This window comes from Chrysoperla carnea, chromosome 3 (assembly GCF_905475395.1).
Source record: "Chrysoperla carnea chromosome 3, inChrCarn1.1, whole genome shotgun sequence".
Lineage (NCBI taxonomy): Eukaryota > Metazoa > Arthropoda > Insecta > Neuroptera > Chrysopidae > Chrysoperla > Chrysoperla carnea.
In genome coordinates this window covers 27,410,798-27,423,503 of record NC_058339.1, presented here as the reverse complement: position 1 = coordinate 27,423,503, position 12,706 = coordinate 27,410,798, and the positions used below count along the sequence as shown (strand labels likewise).

At 28.2% G+C, this 12,706-nt stretch overlaps 4 protein-coding genes across 8 annotated transcripts in view; 2 read left to right on the top strand and 2 right to left on the bottom strand.

The window, feature by feature from the left end:
- Window positions 1-747: 747 nt before the first annotated feature.
- Window positions 748-2,537, bottom strand: LOC123295769 (protein cornichon). Its single transcript, XM_044877217.1, has 3 exons — window positions 2,350-2,537; window positions 2,024-2,280; window positions 748-1,030 (listed from the first exon to the last, which is right to left on the bottom strand). The coding sequence occupies exons 1-3, from the start codon at window positions 2,497-2,499 to the stop codon at window positions 1,003-1,005; spliced, it is 435 nt and encodes a 144-aa protein (XP_044733152.1). The 5' UTR covers window positions 2,500-2,537; the 3' UTR covers window positions 748-1,002.
- Window positions 2,538-3,556: 1,019 nt separating this feature from the next.
- LOC123295260 (putative E3 ubiquitin-protein ligase UBR7) lies at window positions 3,557-6,681 on the top strand. Its single transcript, XM_044876534.1, has 2 exons — window positions 3,557-3,846; window positions 5,647-6,681. The coding sequence occupies exons 1-2, from the start codon at window positions 3,691-3,693 to the stop codon at window positions 6,589-6,591; spliced, it is 1,101 nt and encodes a 366-aa protein (XP_044732469.1). The 5' UTR covers window positions 3,557-3,690; the 3' UTR covers window positions 6,592-6,681.
- Window positions 6,682-7,967: 1,286 nt separating this feature from the next.
- Window positions 7,968-8,819, bottom strand: LOC123295963 (radial spoke head protein 9 homolog). Its single transcript, XM_044877425.1, has one exon. It carries the CDS (start codon window positions 8,817-8,819, stop codon window positions 7,968-7,970), a length of 852 nt encoding a protein of 283 aa, XP_044733360.1.
- A 1,044-nt stretch (window positions 8,820-9,863) lies between these two features.
- Window positions 9,864-12,706, top strand: part of LOC123296498 (E3 ubiquitin-protein ligase HECTD1) — a 33,164-nt gene continuing 30,321 nt past the window's right edge. For 4 of the 5 annotated variants that reach the window (XM_044877986.1, XM_044877987.1, XM_044877983.1 and 1 more), the window contains exons 1-2: window positions 9,864-10,022; window positions 10,362-10,407. The gene's annotated coding sequence lies outside the window, so the exon portion shown is untranslated. The remainder of the gene's footprint in view (window positions 10,023-10,361; window positions 10,408-12,706) is intronic. The other variant, XM_044877988.1, reaches the window with a different exon arrangement.

Here is a 12,706-nt window from a genome sequence, read left to right as displayed (position 1 = left end):
TTTTTAGCAATGGCCAAATCGCGCTTATCATATCATTAATTTTACCAATTACGTTATGTATAGGCAAGGTGTTCAAAAAGTTCCGCTCTACTGAATTTTTTTTAAATAATGAGTGAAAAAAATGACCAAGACAAAAGTTAGATTTTTGCTTATACAATCTGATGATGGCCTAAGATTAGGCCTTAAACTTGACCATGAAAGTCTTTCTTTTTAAAATGATATCGTATATGCTCAAAGTGTTGCCCCTCAACAGTTTGGCGGTGAGCACGGTGACTGGTGGCCGTGATGGCCACTCAACACTAATCCGTCGTTCAGCTATTTTATTTGAATGTTTTTATAGTATAATCCAGTCGATATATAAAAAATAGGGGGAGGGGGTAGCTGAAAAGTATGAAAAATGAAAACTTTGATGAGGAGGGCCCTCCTATTAATATTGATATATCTTTTACTTGGTGATCATTTTCTATAGGTACATAGCAACCATTTTTTGGTATAAGTAAAAGAAAATATGCGATTGTTTTGACCCATACCCCACATGAAGGAAGCTTTTATTTTATAATATTACATAAAAATATTAGTAATTAAAAATCCATTAAAAAAGTAAACAACTTAACTATGCAGGTAAATAAATAAAACATAAAAATAATAGATTTTAAAAATGTTTTTAATAATAAACGTTTTGACAATAACCTTTGTATTTTGAAATAATACGTACTATTATACGCATACGTAAGATTACAAAGAGATTTTGTTATCAAAAATAATGATAATCATAAAAATTACATGAGTTTTTATTTTAGACAAACAAACGTTAATAGGTATGTAATGTCTAAAATTAAAATAAATAATAATACATCGATAATTACAATGCAATCATTTTGTAGCATTTCAATAATAATATATTTTAATTAAAAATTATGTTTATTTACAATATGAAATAAAAAAGAAAACAAACAATATAGTGTGACTATTATTTTATACTCATATTAAATATGACTTGTTTTACGTTGATATCAATGATGAAATCATCCTGAAAATAAAAAAAATTCTATACATTCATTTGATTATATACAAAGAAGCTATTCCTTAACAGATTCAATCAAAATAAATATTGGTATACTGTATTTACGATTGCCACCTCTCCAGATTTAATCGGGAGACTCCGAAATCGTATCCCGATATCAACATAAATTTTCCCAAGTTCATTAAAAAAAGATATTTGTATAATATTCAGGTAAATAGGGTATTCCACTATTTTTGAAAAAGTACTTCAGAATTTTGATTTTGTTAATAAAAAGCCATCAAAAATTTATTTCGAAAAAATACACACACTTTCTTGCCAAAAACTTAAATTAAATTTTAAACCTTTTTTAAACTGTCAAAAACGCGTGCATCCAATTTGATGACGTAATATGGATATCACTATACGAAATAACACAAATAAGTTTGACAGATATATTCATAGACATCTGATTATAATAAATATAAATACTTATTATCTATGTATATATTATACCCAGCTGTCTACACTAAACTAACTGATGGTCTATGACTCATACCGCTATGACATCACTCAGGGCTTACTCGCGTTTTAGGTCACGTGATATACAGTTTAAAAATTACGATTTTTAAAAGAAAAATGTGCTTTTATGATTCGAAATCAGAATATTTAATTATATTTTTACATAAATTTTAACTTTTTTCAAATTTCATGATTTATTTTTGACTAACGATAATACCCTATTCTAAATTCGTCAATTTTGAGCAGCTTTTATTTTAAATTACTTGAAGAATATTTATTTAATATTTAATTATGGAAAAATGGGTTCACAAAACATGAAAAAGACTTCCAGAAACTTGAAGGTGGCAATCCTAGAAGTATCACAATTCATTTTTGATGTCTTTTAATACACTTATAGAGTTACTCTCAGAAGTTTATCTACTTGAATTACTCTCGAGAGGTCCTCTCTAATATAGTATTTATCTAATTATATAATCGAATGATTTACAATATAAAACTTACCCATATAAATAATAGAAAAATGATAGAAGATAAAATGCTAATTTGACCCATCCTTCTCTTTGGCAACGAGTTAGAATATCTGCATTCATAATACTAGTAGGATCATATAATCCTGGTCCAGTCATTACTGGTCTCGTTCTATAACGATTTATATGATATGCTAATAAGGGAATATTTAAGCACAACGATACCCATTCCCCGGCTATTAAGAATAATATATTAAATATAAAATGTAATAAATACTCCGGTAATACCAGCTGAAAATTAAAAAAAAGAACAGTGGTTAATGCATTTAATGTAATGTTATAAAATTGATTAAATCTTACAGGATTCATACTGTTACATTGATCTATAGGATTTTTATAATCCGTTTTTAATTCATCAATGGCAATTACGTGGAATATTGCAAAAAATATTAAAAATGCGTCTGCAATTAACGCAATTATATATGAACATGCAGGAAAATTAAATACCATTGTGTTTTATTTATATTTTATAATATTTTTGACATCAAAAAATTATTTTTAAGTATTGTCAAATTAATTAAAAGTATACCTGCAGAATGATAGAGCAGATTCTTATATTTATGATAACGGTTTCATAGAGTTGTTAGTAGGAAATTAAAAACATATAGTCCATTCTAAAAATACAACGATTAATAACTGTTCAAGAAACGAGACACATTGGTTCCGTGTGTCGCTGAACTAGAGCTTTATATATGTGAATGTGAGTAAGATCGTTCACCATCTTTATGTTTGTGCTAAGTGGGCAAAACGTTTTTAAATATTTTTAACTTTTCTTTTTACTTACCTTACTAACTAAGATTTCTGATACCTTCGTATAATTCACTCACAGATAGCGAGGTGGAAATCTCACAAAGGCAAAATTGTTCGACTAGTATCGCCATTTCATGCATATTATTAGAAAAAAAGGTTAGTGGTAGATCTAGTGCCTGTGCTCACGAGCGCTCAGTTCTTCTGGGCAGAGCTAATGATAATATTTAAGAGGTTAAAAAAGCTTCAAATGGTATTTCGCCTGATCCTACTAACATTTCTTCATTAGTAGTAAAAGTAGTAGACCCCGCTATTTCCCAGTATATGTTTATACGCATCACAGATAAATCTATTTATTCTTGAGTCTATTTTTCCCATTCCCCATATCTGCTCCATATATGACAACACCGGAAAGCGTAGTACAGTAATTCTCTATAATGCTGCCATCTGCTCGAGCTTTTCATTTAATGAACTCCGTTGCTAAGGATTCTGGATTTGTCTATAAAGTTGAATAGAGTATAGTATAATTATACACCTATGTCTGATTTTGATAAAAAATATTTCACCTATTTATTTATAATTTATAATTTTACAAGTTTATTTGAAAATTATTAACTTATTTTACTCAAAATTAAGGAAAAATTCTATAAAAGCAATTAAAAATTACCATAATTCATTTTATATATTCGCAATATGTAGCCATCTTTATCTATAAGTCTTTAAGGACATGCGCTGCTTTACTTCATATCCTTCGCGCGTATTTGTCGTATAATTTGTCTTTTCACAAAACAGTTTACAATTTTCACAAGAGTTCAAAGTAAAATTGTTTTACTTTGAAAAAAATTAAAAGTTGATAACAATTAAAAGAACTTATAATAACAACAAAATAAAGAAATGGCTTCTGATTTAAATGAAAGACAGCAAGAAGTCGATGAAGATATGGAAGAAGTTGTAACTATGGTGGATGTTCTTCAAGAAGAACAAGATCTTGAAGAAGATACTAAAGCTGTATTGGGTGCTAGTGATGCACAAAATTGTACTTACAATAAGGTAAATATTTTTTAATTTAGAAATTTTTTTCCAACTCATAGGTTATTTATTACTTATGAAAGTTGATAAAAATTATTTATATAAATAATGAATAAACTTAGACAAAATTTGTTTCGAACGAATTACCCGGATTTTAATTATAAAATTTAATATAGATATCTGCTAGTATTAGTCACAAACTTATGCCTCACGTACTAACCAAATCGACGAATCGATCAAATATGTTAGGTATAAATAAAAATATTGAACTAAATTCAATAATAAATTGCTATAAAAATCGATTTGAAATTTGGTTGATAATTGATTGCTTTGTGTCTGTTTACAGCTTTTTGCAATCATTCCGGAAACTATGGACCCAAAAGGGTTAGTGCTTTTCTAAGGTTGAAGGTTACAAGCTTCTAGATTCATTAAATTATTTTTGTAATTGTAGGCATTTATTTAGCTATTCTTATTTCTGGAAATATGTCATAGGTGCTGATGATTGATTCTGCAATATGACTGAGATTTAACTCGATATCTCCGAAATATACTAAGTTAAACTACCCTAAGTGGTCTATATCGACGCCTTGTGATCGATTCGAAGGCAAAAGAGGTCTAGGATAGAGAAAATAAGAATTGGGGGGTCTATGAGAATAGAAAGGGATCTACAGTATCGAAAATTTGGAAAAAAAGATAATTGCTTTTTCTTGGAATAACAAATGCAATTCAGATATTCATCTAGCTCTAATTTTGTTGTAATTAAAAAAATATGAACCCAAACTTAAAAATTTCATAAGTACTATCTAAGAGGGACTATGCCCAAACAAAAATTTGGACTGAATGAAAATAATTTCAAAAAATGTATGTAATAATTAAGTAATGTTCAACCAAATAAAAAAGTGGTTAAATTCGTTCTTATAAAAGCGGGTTTTTTTTTATCTTGTGTCCTATTTAGTTAAAAAAAAATCGCTAACTCAGATATATCTATTAAAGTCATTCTAAGACACGCTGGACAAACGATTGTGTATGACTATCTTGCTCGTAAATCAAATTTACTATATTGAATATTCTACAAATTAAAATCGGTAAACTGAGTCAGTCAATTTAGTAATGTACCGTCAAGTTTGTTCATCTCTTATAACGTTAGCCTAGATCTCCATTTAACTCCTTAGCTGTATTCGGTGTTTATCGTCAATTAAATATGTTATGTGAATAAATAAATTTAAACACTTTAATTTTCGCTAACCACTTTATTATATTTTATGATGCGACATGTTTCGGATATTACTCCATATTCAAATTCCTTGAATCTATCGTCAAAGCCACGAATTTAGTTGTTGAACAAAAATGGAACATCGCAAATAAGTTTTATAACAAAACTGTTTTTGTTTTTTCATAATAGTTTGAAAGTTATACAGTTTTAAAAAAACTTTTCAAAAGAGAAACGAAAATTTCCAAAGATCGTGTTTCGTAATAATTTTAATTATGTGTATATTTATACATAGGCTCTTAGAGCAGGCGCTAGATAGAGTTGAATGTGCAAAATTCGATGACCGCACGTTGTCAATTGATTCTTGTTCAAAAAAGCTTGTAGATTAATATTCCGGATGTTGTCGAAAAGCCTATTGATCTAATTTTTGTATATCCCTCCCCTTCCCCTAATACCAAATAGACGGTGTGAATAGGCCTATCTTAATTTGTTACTTTTACGACACACATAGAATGCAGCTAATCAGCTATGCATCTATTTGCGTATGCATTTTATGATAATCCTGTGACATATCAAACATTTCTAATTTATGTATTCGATTTTTTTTAAAGGGCTACGTAAAACGGCAAGCTTTATATGCATGCATGACTTGTATTCCACAAACAGAAGAGGATGATCTGGGACAATTAGCTGGTGTATGTTTAGCATGTAGTTACAAATGCCATGAAGGTCACACTTTAATTGAATTGTACACAAAACGTAACTTCCGTTGCGATTGTGGAAATTCAAAATTTGGATCGAAAAAATGTAGTTTCATTGATGAAAAAGATGAATGCAATGAAAATAATGTGTACAATCAAAATTTTGTTGGTTTGTATTGCATTTGTAAACGACCATATCCTGATCCTGAATCAAATGTCAGTGATGAAATGATTCAGTGTACAATATGTGAGGATTGGTATCATTTTCGACATTTAGAAACAAATGAGAAAACTGTACCAGAAAATTATGGTGAAATGGTATGTCAATGTTGTATGGACAAGTATCAATTTTTGAAACAATATTCATCGATGATTATCGGCTACGAGAATAAAAAAGTACAAGATGAAAACGTGGAAGTGGAGAAGGTTGAAGAGCATGAGAAAGATTGCAAATTACCGAATGGAAAAATTGAAGAAAATTTTGCAGCGTTTATGGTTTCAAATTGGCGACAACAGCTTTGTCGATGTGCAGGTTGTATTGAAATGTATGAAGTGCACGGCGTTGAATTTATAATCGATGAAGAAGATAGTGTTCAATTTTATGAAGAAAAGGGTAAAGCATCGCAAATGACTTCACAGTATGAAGCTGGTATGGAAGCATTATCAAGTTTAGAACGTGTTCAACAAGTTGAAGCTATTGCTGAATATAATGATATGAAAAATCACTTAAAAGAATATTTACAAAAGTTTGTTGATAATAAGAAAATTGTTAGAGAAGAAGATATACGAGAATTTTTTTCATCAATGTCAGCTAGAAAAAGACAACGTGTTGACTTACCTTCATTTTGCCGTTAATGTTAATTTTTTTTTATTGTATTTCGTGTGAGTTGATCAGACAACGTTTTTAAGTATTTATGGAAAATTTTGAAAAATTTATTGATAAACATAATTTTCTGTACAATTATTTAATATAATTCTCTTAATCAGAATAATTTCGATAATTATACACAGGAATTTTATTTAAGTGGATAAATTCAAAATGGAATGCTATCTGGAAAAATTCTAGAAATTTTATTCTCGAACCGTAAAAATTGATAAAATATCTTCAGAATAATAGTAATTTTTGTCATTTTCTCGGAATTCATTAAATCACCAATTTTAATTTCAAAATCGATTTTTTTATTAAACTTGAAATTGTTAACTTAATAATCGTTAAGTTTATTAAAAAAAATTCATTATTATTGTTTTTAAGACTTCAAAAATAATCAGAGAGTTTTATTTTTCTTTATAATATCTGATAATTTATCTTTTTAATGATTATTGGCATTTTAATTGCAAAACCGATACGTTTAAACTGCATGAAACATTCCAAGTATTGTAAGAATCGATAGAAATTTCGGTTTTGATTGTTAACGAGAGCTCAATCATTTTACTACAAGATTGACGATTATTTTAGATCTTCATTCTTTAAACAACAATCACATTGAGACAAGAATCATAGTAAGAGTTAAATGTAAAAGTCATGAATGATTATTTCAAATTAATTATAAAATAAAGTATTTGCTTTGTAAATTACTGGTTTACTAAAGAAAACATGCTACTACTATCATGGCTTGTTCGAGTTAAGTACTTCAGTGAACACATTTTTATAATTATGTTAAGAAATAATAAGAAATTCAGCATAATCAGCCAATAACATTAAAACTGTCACTGGTTGAATATTTTGAGTCCAATAATAATCAAAAGCTTGACTTGATATTTTCATAAATTTTTCATATAGGATCCTGCACAAACAGAATTCAAAAGACCTTTTGGTCAAATTGTCTGAAACTTGAGGAAAAGTCAGTTTATGTCTTAGTAAACAACTCTTCACAAGCACAAAGTCATAAACATTCGAATTTTTGAGATATATGGAAGTCTAAAGCTCAAGCATAGGCAATAGTACAAGCCTTTTGGACAGTATATCTGGCGTAATATTCGCTTTTCTATGAGTTTGAAAACAATTCAACCGAAAAGCTTTTTTGCATTCGATTTATCCAGAACCTTTACTGTATAATAAGAGACATCAATCATTTTGAAAGAAAATGCAACAACATTTTAAAAATTCAATTTAATCGATCATATTCGTATGATGATAATATTTTTTAAAAATTATGATAAATAATAGAATTATTATTTTATAAGTTCCATTGAAATAAACGAGTAAACAAAATTTTATTTCTTGTTTAAATTTAACCCCAATTATGTAACATATGCGGTATATCTAAATTACGTTTACCATATCCAATATAAAGACTACCATGTTCGGAGTTGTTAATTTTCTGATAAAACGTCATACCAGGCCAATATAATGAGCGCAATATTGCTATAGTACCATGTTCAATATGTAATGTCCAACTTGTTTTTGGTATATCTTTATCGATAGTATCCAAGAAATCTAAAGCGTAATTATAATCGTAACGTGTTAACAAATTCGTGTTCCATCGTTGATGTGGTCTTCTCCAATGCATGTATGATTTAATTTCTCTTGCATCTTGTATGGATAAACCTTCGTACACTTTATTTTCGATAACAACCCCATCGGCTCGTTTAAATAGCGCTCCACGTGGTTTAATTAATGCATCTTCATTATACATTTCAACAAGGGATGATAAACGATCCTCTTCTTTAAGCTCTTTAAAGTAGCGTCCATGATCTTTAAATACTTCCGTTCCGAATGGTTTTGTATTTGCATATTGCTCGTAAACATCCACAACCAGAGCTGGATCACCTTGTAAGCGACTTACACATAATGGTGTTAATAATCGACTTCGCATGTTCGGTTTTGGCAACAAATCCCAAACGAATCCATCCGTACTGTAGAAATATGTTTGACCATGCAGTGCATCGTTTCTATAGCCAAATGATATATAATAATCTTTAGCAATACCAAGTAATTTGCCCCAAAGAAATATGTTTAGAAAATGATTTTCTTTTTGTAAAATTATTAATGAATTTCGAAGTATTACAATTTCTTCAAGACTTAATGTTAGCCCAGAATATCCAACTGTATTGCTTATATCATTGAATGAATTAATATTCATGATTTTTTTTACTTTTCGCTCGAAAAAACATTCAATTTTAGACAGCGTAAATATATTTCTTTCTTAAATAGTGTAAAGTTTATTTATATTTCCACGGTAACAGCAGTTTAATTTTAAATCGGATTCTCAGACTTTAGTACAAAAGGGGTCACATAAACTAAATTTGAAAGTTATCTTATAATTTTTCGGAATTTCCAGGCTATCAGCTTATCTTTTATGTTTTGAAAATTAGAAAAACAATGTTTAAAAGTTGATTATTACATACACACTTTATATACGCTAAAAAACTGGAAATATAACAACAAAGAAATCGTAAAAATGTATTGAGTTGTAAACAGTTACATTCCCGAATATTGCGGCAAACTAATTGAAAAAGATTGCAAACGAAACTTGAAATTCCTTTGTGGTAATATATGGATCGTTTTTTTTTTTCATCCACAAGATTAAAGTTACTCTTTTGCTCAAGAACATAACTTCAATTTCATACTAAGTCTGATAGATTTTTTTTTTTTCAACGGATGAGTTTCTAAAAGGAATTAATCGGAATTTTTTCCCACACGTTCGGGGGATGCCCACACGTTCGGAGCAAAAAAACAATATATATGAACTTCCAATGTTTGCCTCGTGGGCTATAAAGATTAAAAGAGGACGTTAAAGAGGCAATTTTTTTCTTATATTTCTCGAAACATTTGAAAATTCTCAGTCACTTCATATAAATGAATTTGACGGAAAAATTAATGATATTCCATAAAAAATTATTCATTTGTTTTCAACAAAAATCAAGAGTCATCAATGTTTTTTGTCAAAATTATTGAGTTATTTTTAATTCGAATATAATTTGTGTGAATAAAATATTGTATTTTCAAAAAACTAAAAAATTAATTCTGAATTAAAATATATATTAACAAAAAAAATCGAATTTTTTTATAAACTGTATATTGTGTTTTCTAGAACATTCGTATATGGCGCGTATTATTGAAACTCCACCTTTTCCTTTCCACGTGACAGCGTTGGCAGCTAGAGCACGGAAATCATTTCAGCGATTATTTGCACAGGTCGTCTGTTGTTAATGCAACGTAGTGTATGTTGTGAAAGTCCTTATTTATGTGATTGGTGTATATTTATTATTTTTAGATTAATCGACATTTGTTGAAACAATATTTTGTGTATAGTTTTTTAAATAATGGCTATGTGATTTATAAGGTGCGTTTACCATACCAAATTCCCCAATCAATTTATTTATTTGTTTTTGGATTATTTCTATCTTGAAGAAAATCGTCTTTGTTATGTAGCAATAATAATAATATTATAATTCAAGAAAGTGCTTATTGCGTACAATTGCATTTTGATATTTCTGTTTAAAACACAAATTATAATTTATTTTCATATTTGATTTAGTGAATTAGTAATCGAATTGGAAATTCATGAAAGTGAATTATTATAAATTTATAGTTTAAAATGTCAAATTTTAATTGGAAGCATAATAATGGTGATCAGTATTAATTATCAAGTTCATTAAATAAATATCGAATTTTTTTATAGTTTTTGGGACTTCGAATTTATTTCGAGGTGAACATATTCACACAAGGTATGTCAAATTTTTTTTTACGTCGTAATTAATTTATAAGTTTTTTTTTTATTATTATTAAGATTGTCAATAAGTGTGATTGTGAAAATTAAAAGTAATTGTGGCTCCCCATAATTGTTATTATTTTGTGTATTGGTATGGAGGAGTTACAAATTATTGAAACATTTCGAGGTCAAGGATCATTATGTTTTGTTGTGAAAAGAATTGATTTTGTCTATGTACTGGTAGCATATAGCGTTTCATAAATTGTCTCATTTTTTTTTCTGTTGATTTCCATAAATAGATATAAATTGAAAATTTATATAAGTTTGATTAGGTAGCCAATATTGATTTTATATTCTGAAGTTTACATTTGTAAATGTTATTTCATGATACAATTTCTAATCTTTTTTAATGTCATTTTATTCGGAGTCATTTTGTATACAGGGTGGAAATATAAATATTTTTCAAACACTTCTTAGTCATGTTGAAGAATTTCTAAGAAAATTAAAAACTCATGTAAACATTTTATGAGTCATGTATAAACTTTTCAAAAACATAAAAGTTATTTTCATGTTTTAATCTTGATTTATTTGTAAAATTAACTTTCTTTTATTACTCAAAATAAGTACAATATTTGAAACTGTTAAAAATTTAAAAAATATTAAATTTTTCATTTAGTTATAGGACTATGAATAAAATATATACACAGGAAATCCTTAGTTAATCCAATAAAAAATACGTTATAAAAAAAAAAGATTAAACAATAAAAAAAATTTATTGAATAAAATTTAAAATCAATAAATAATTCTGACTTATTTTTGTAATTTGATTTAAAAAATAGAAATATTGAATTATTGGTAAATTTTGATCAGATTTCATTAAATAAGCTGTAAATTATTTTAGATTAAAATAATAATTAGTTATTGAAGTTTAATATAAGCTACTATATATTTGTCTGTCCTAATTTCGGAAAAGGCTTATTCGATTTCAATGGTATAAAGCCACGGGGGGCCTTAAACAACGAAATGCTTAACTGTTTAACATTTTTGAAGTATTTTATATATTCGACCATCTGTTATTGAGTTTTTAAACAGGAAATAAAACAATCTTCTGATGAAAGAAAATCATCATGGATAATGAAAGGTAGTTCTATAACATTTATTTGCATTTATCAAGCTCTCAGTTGTTTGACTTTTTTTCAAGCTTGATAAAATTAAAATAAATTGACGAAACGCTGTGAATCGATTGTTTCATTTTCTAACTTTTCCGAAATTCGTATAGAAAATGCATACCTCACACGTTAAAATATCGTTCAAATGTCAATCATGGTTCTTTTTTACCCGACTGCGCGACGGAATTGGTAATGAGTGTATACATGTATGTATGTGTGTTCTTTTTTGGCACACTAGAGACCCAACGCGTGGTCCGATTTTGATGATTCTTACGTTAATCGATTTGTCTTAATCTTGTGAGGGTCACTATGGCAGTAATGAAAATTCAATATGACGATCGCGACGCCTTATATCGAAAATATGAGGGTGTCTTCATCTTAAATGCGACACACTGTACATAGCATAGAGAACCTTTCATTTTCAATAAATATTTTCGATTTTCTCTCAAAACGAATATTTTATTTCTAATGCAAAAACTCAATAACAGATGGCTGACTCTGTAAATAATGTTGCGAAAATTTTTTATAAAGGCCATACGTTCAGAGAAGGGATATATATTTATGTATTTTAAAAAAAGTGGAAATGGTGACTGTTTTCCGTTTGCACTTTGCATGCAAGTTTTGAATGATTAATTTTAGAGAGTGGAAAATATTAATGTAAATGATATTAATGATATTCAAAAATTAGACAATTTCCTGCTCTATAAAATATTCTCCTAATGGGTATATTATAATAAATTTTTGAAATAAACATGGAATTAAAAAGATAAAAGCATAAATATGAATGAACGCCCTTTTAGCCTATTTAAATAAGCCATCATCATTTGAAAGGAATTATAATTAAAAATATCTTAAGACAATAGAACATGTATATTCGTACATCAATTGTCATACACCTTTGTCATAGTACTTTAATTTATTTTCTGTGAAAATGGCTTTTTAACTCCGAAAACGATTGAAAAATTATTTATTAATTATCCCGACGGCGCGACGCCGAGGATTATGTGTTTGACTGATATGTATGTATGGATGTATACGGGGTGTTCCAAACCACCCATCCAGGCTGATTATTCTGAATAGTTTTCAAAAAAAATTGAAACGAAAAAACACGTATCGAATATTTTTTGAAACTATCTAACCATACCA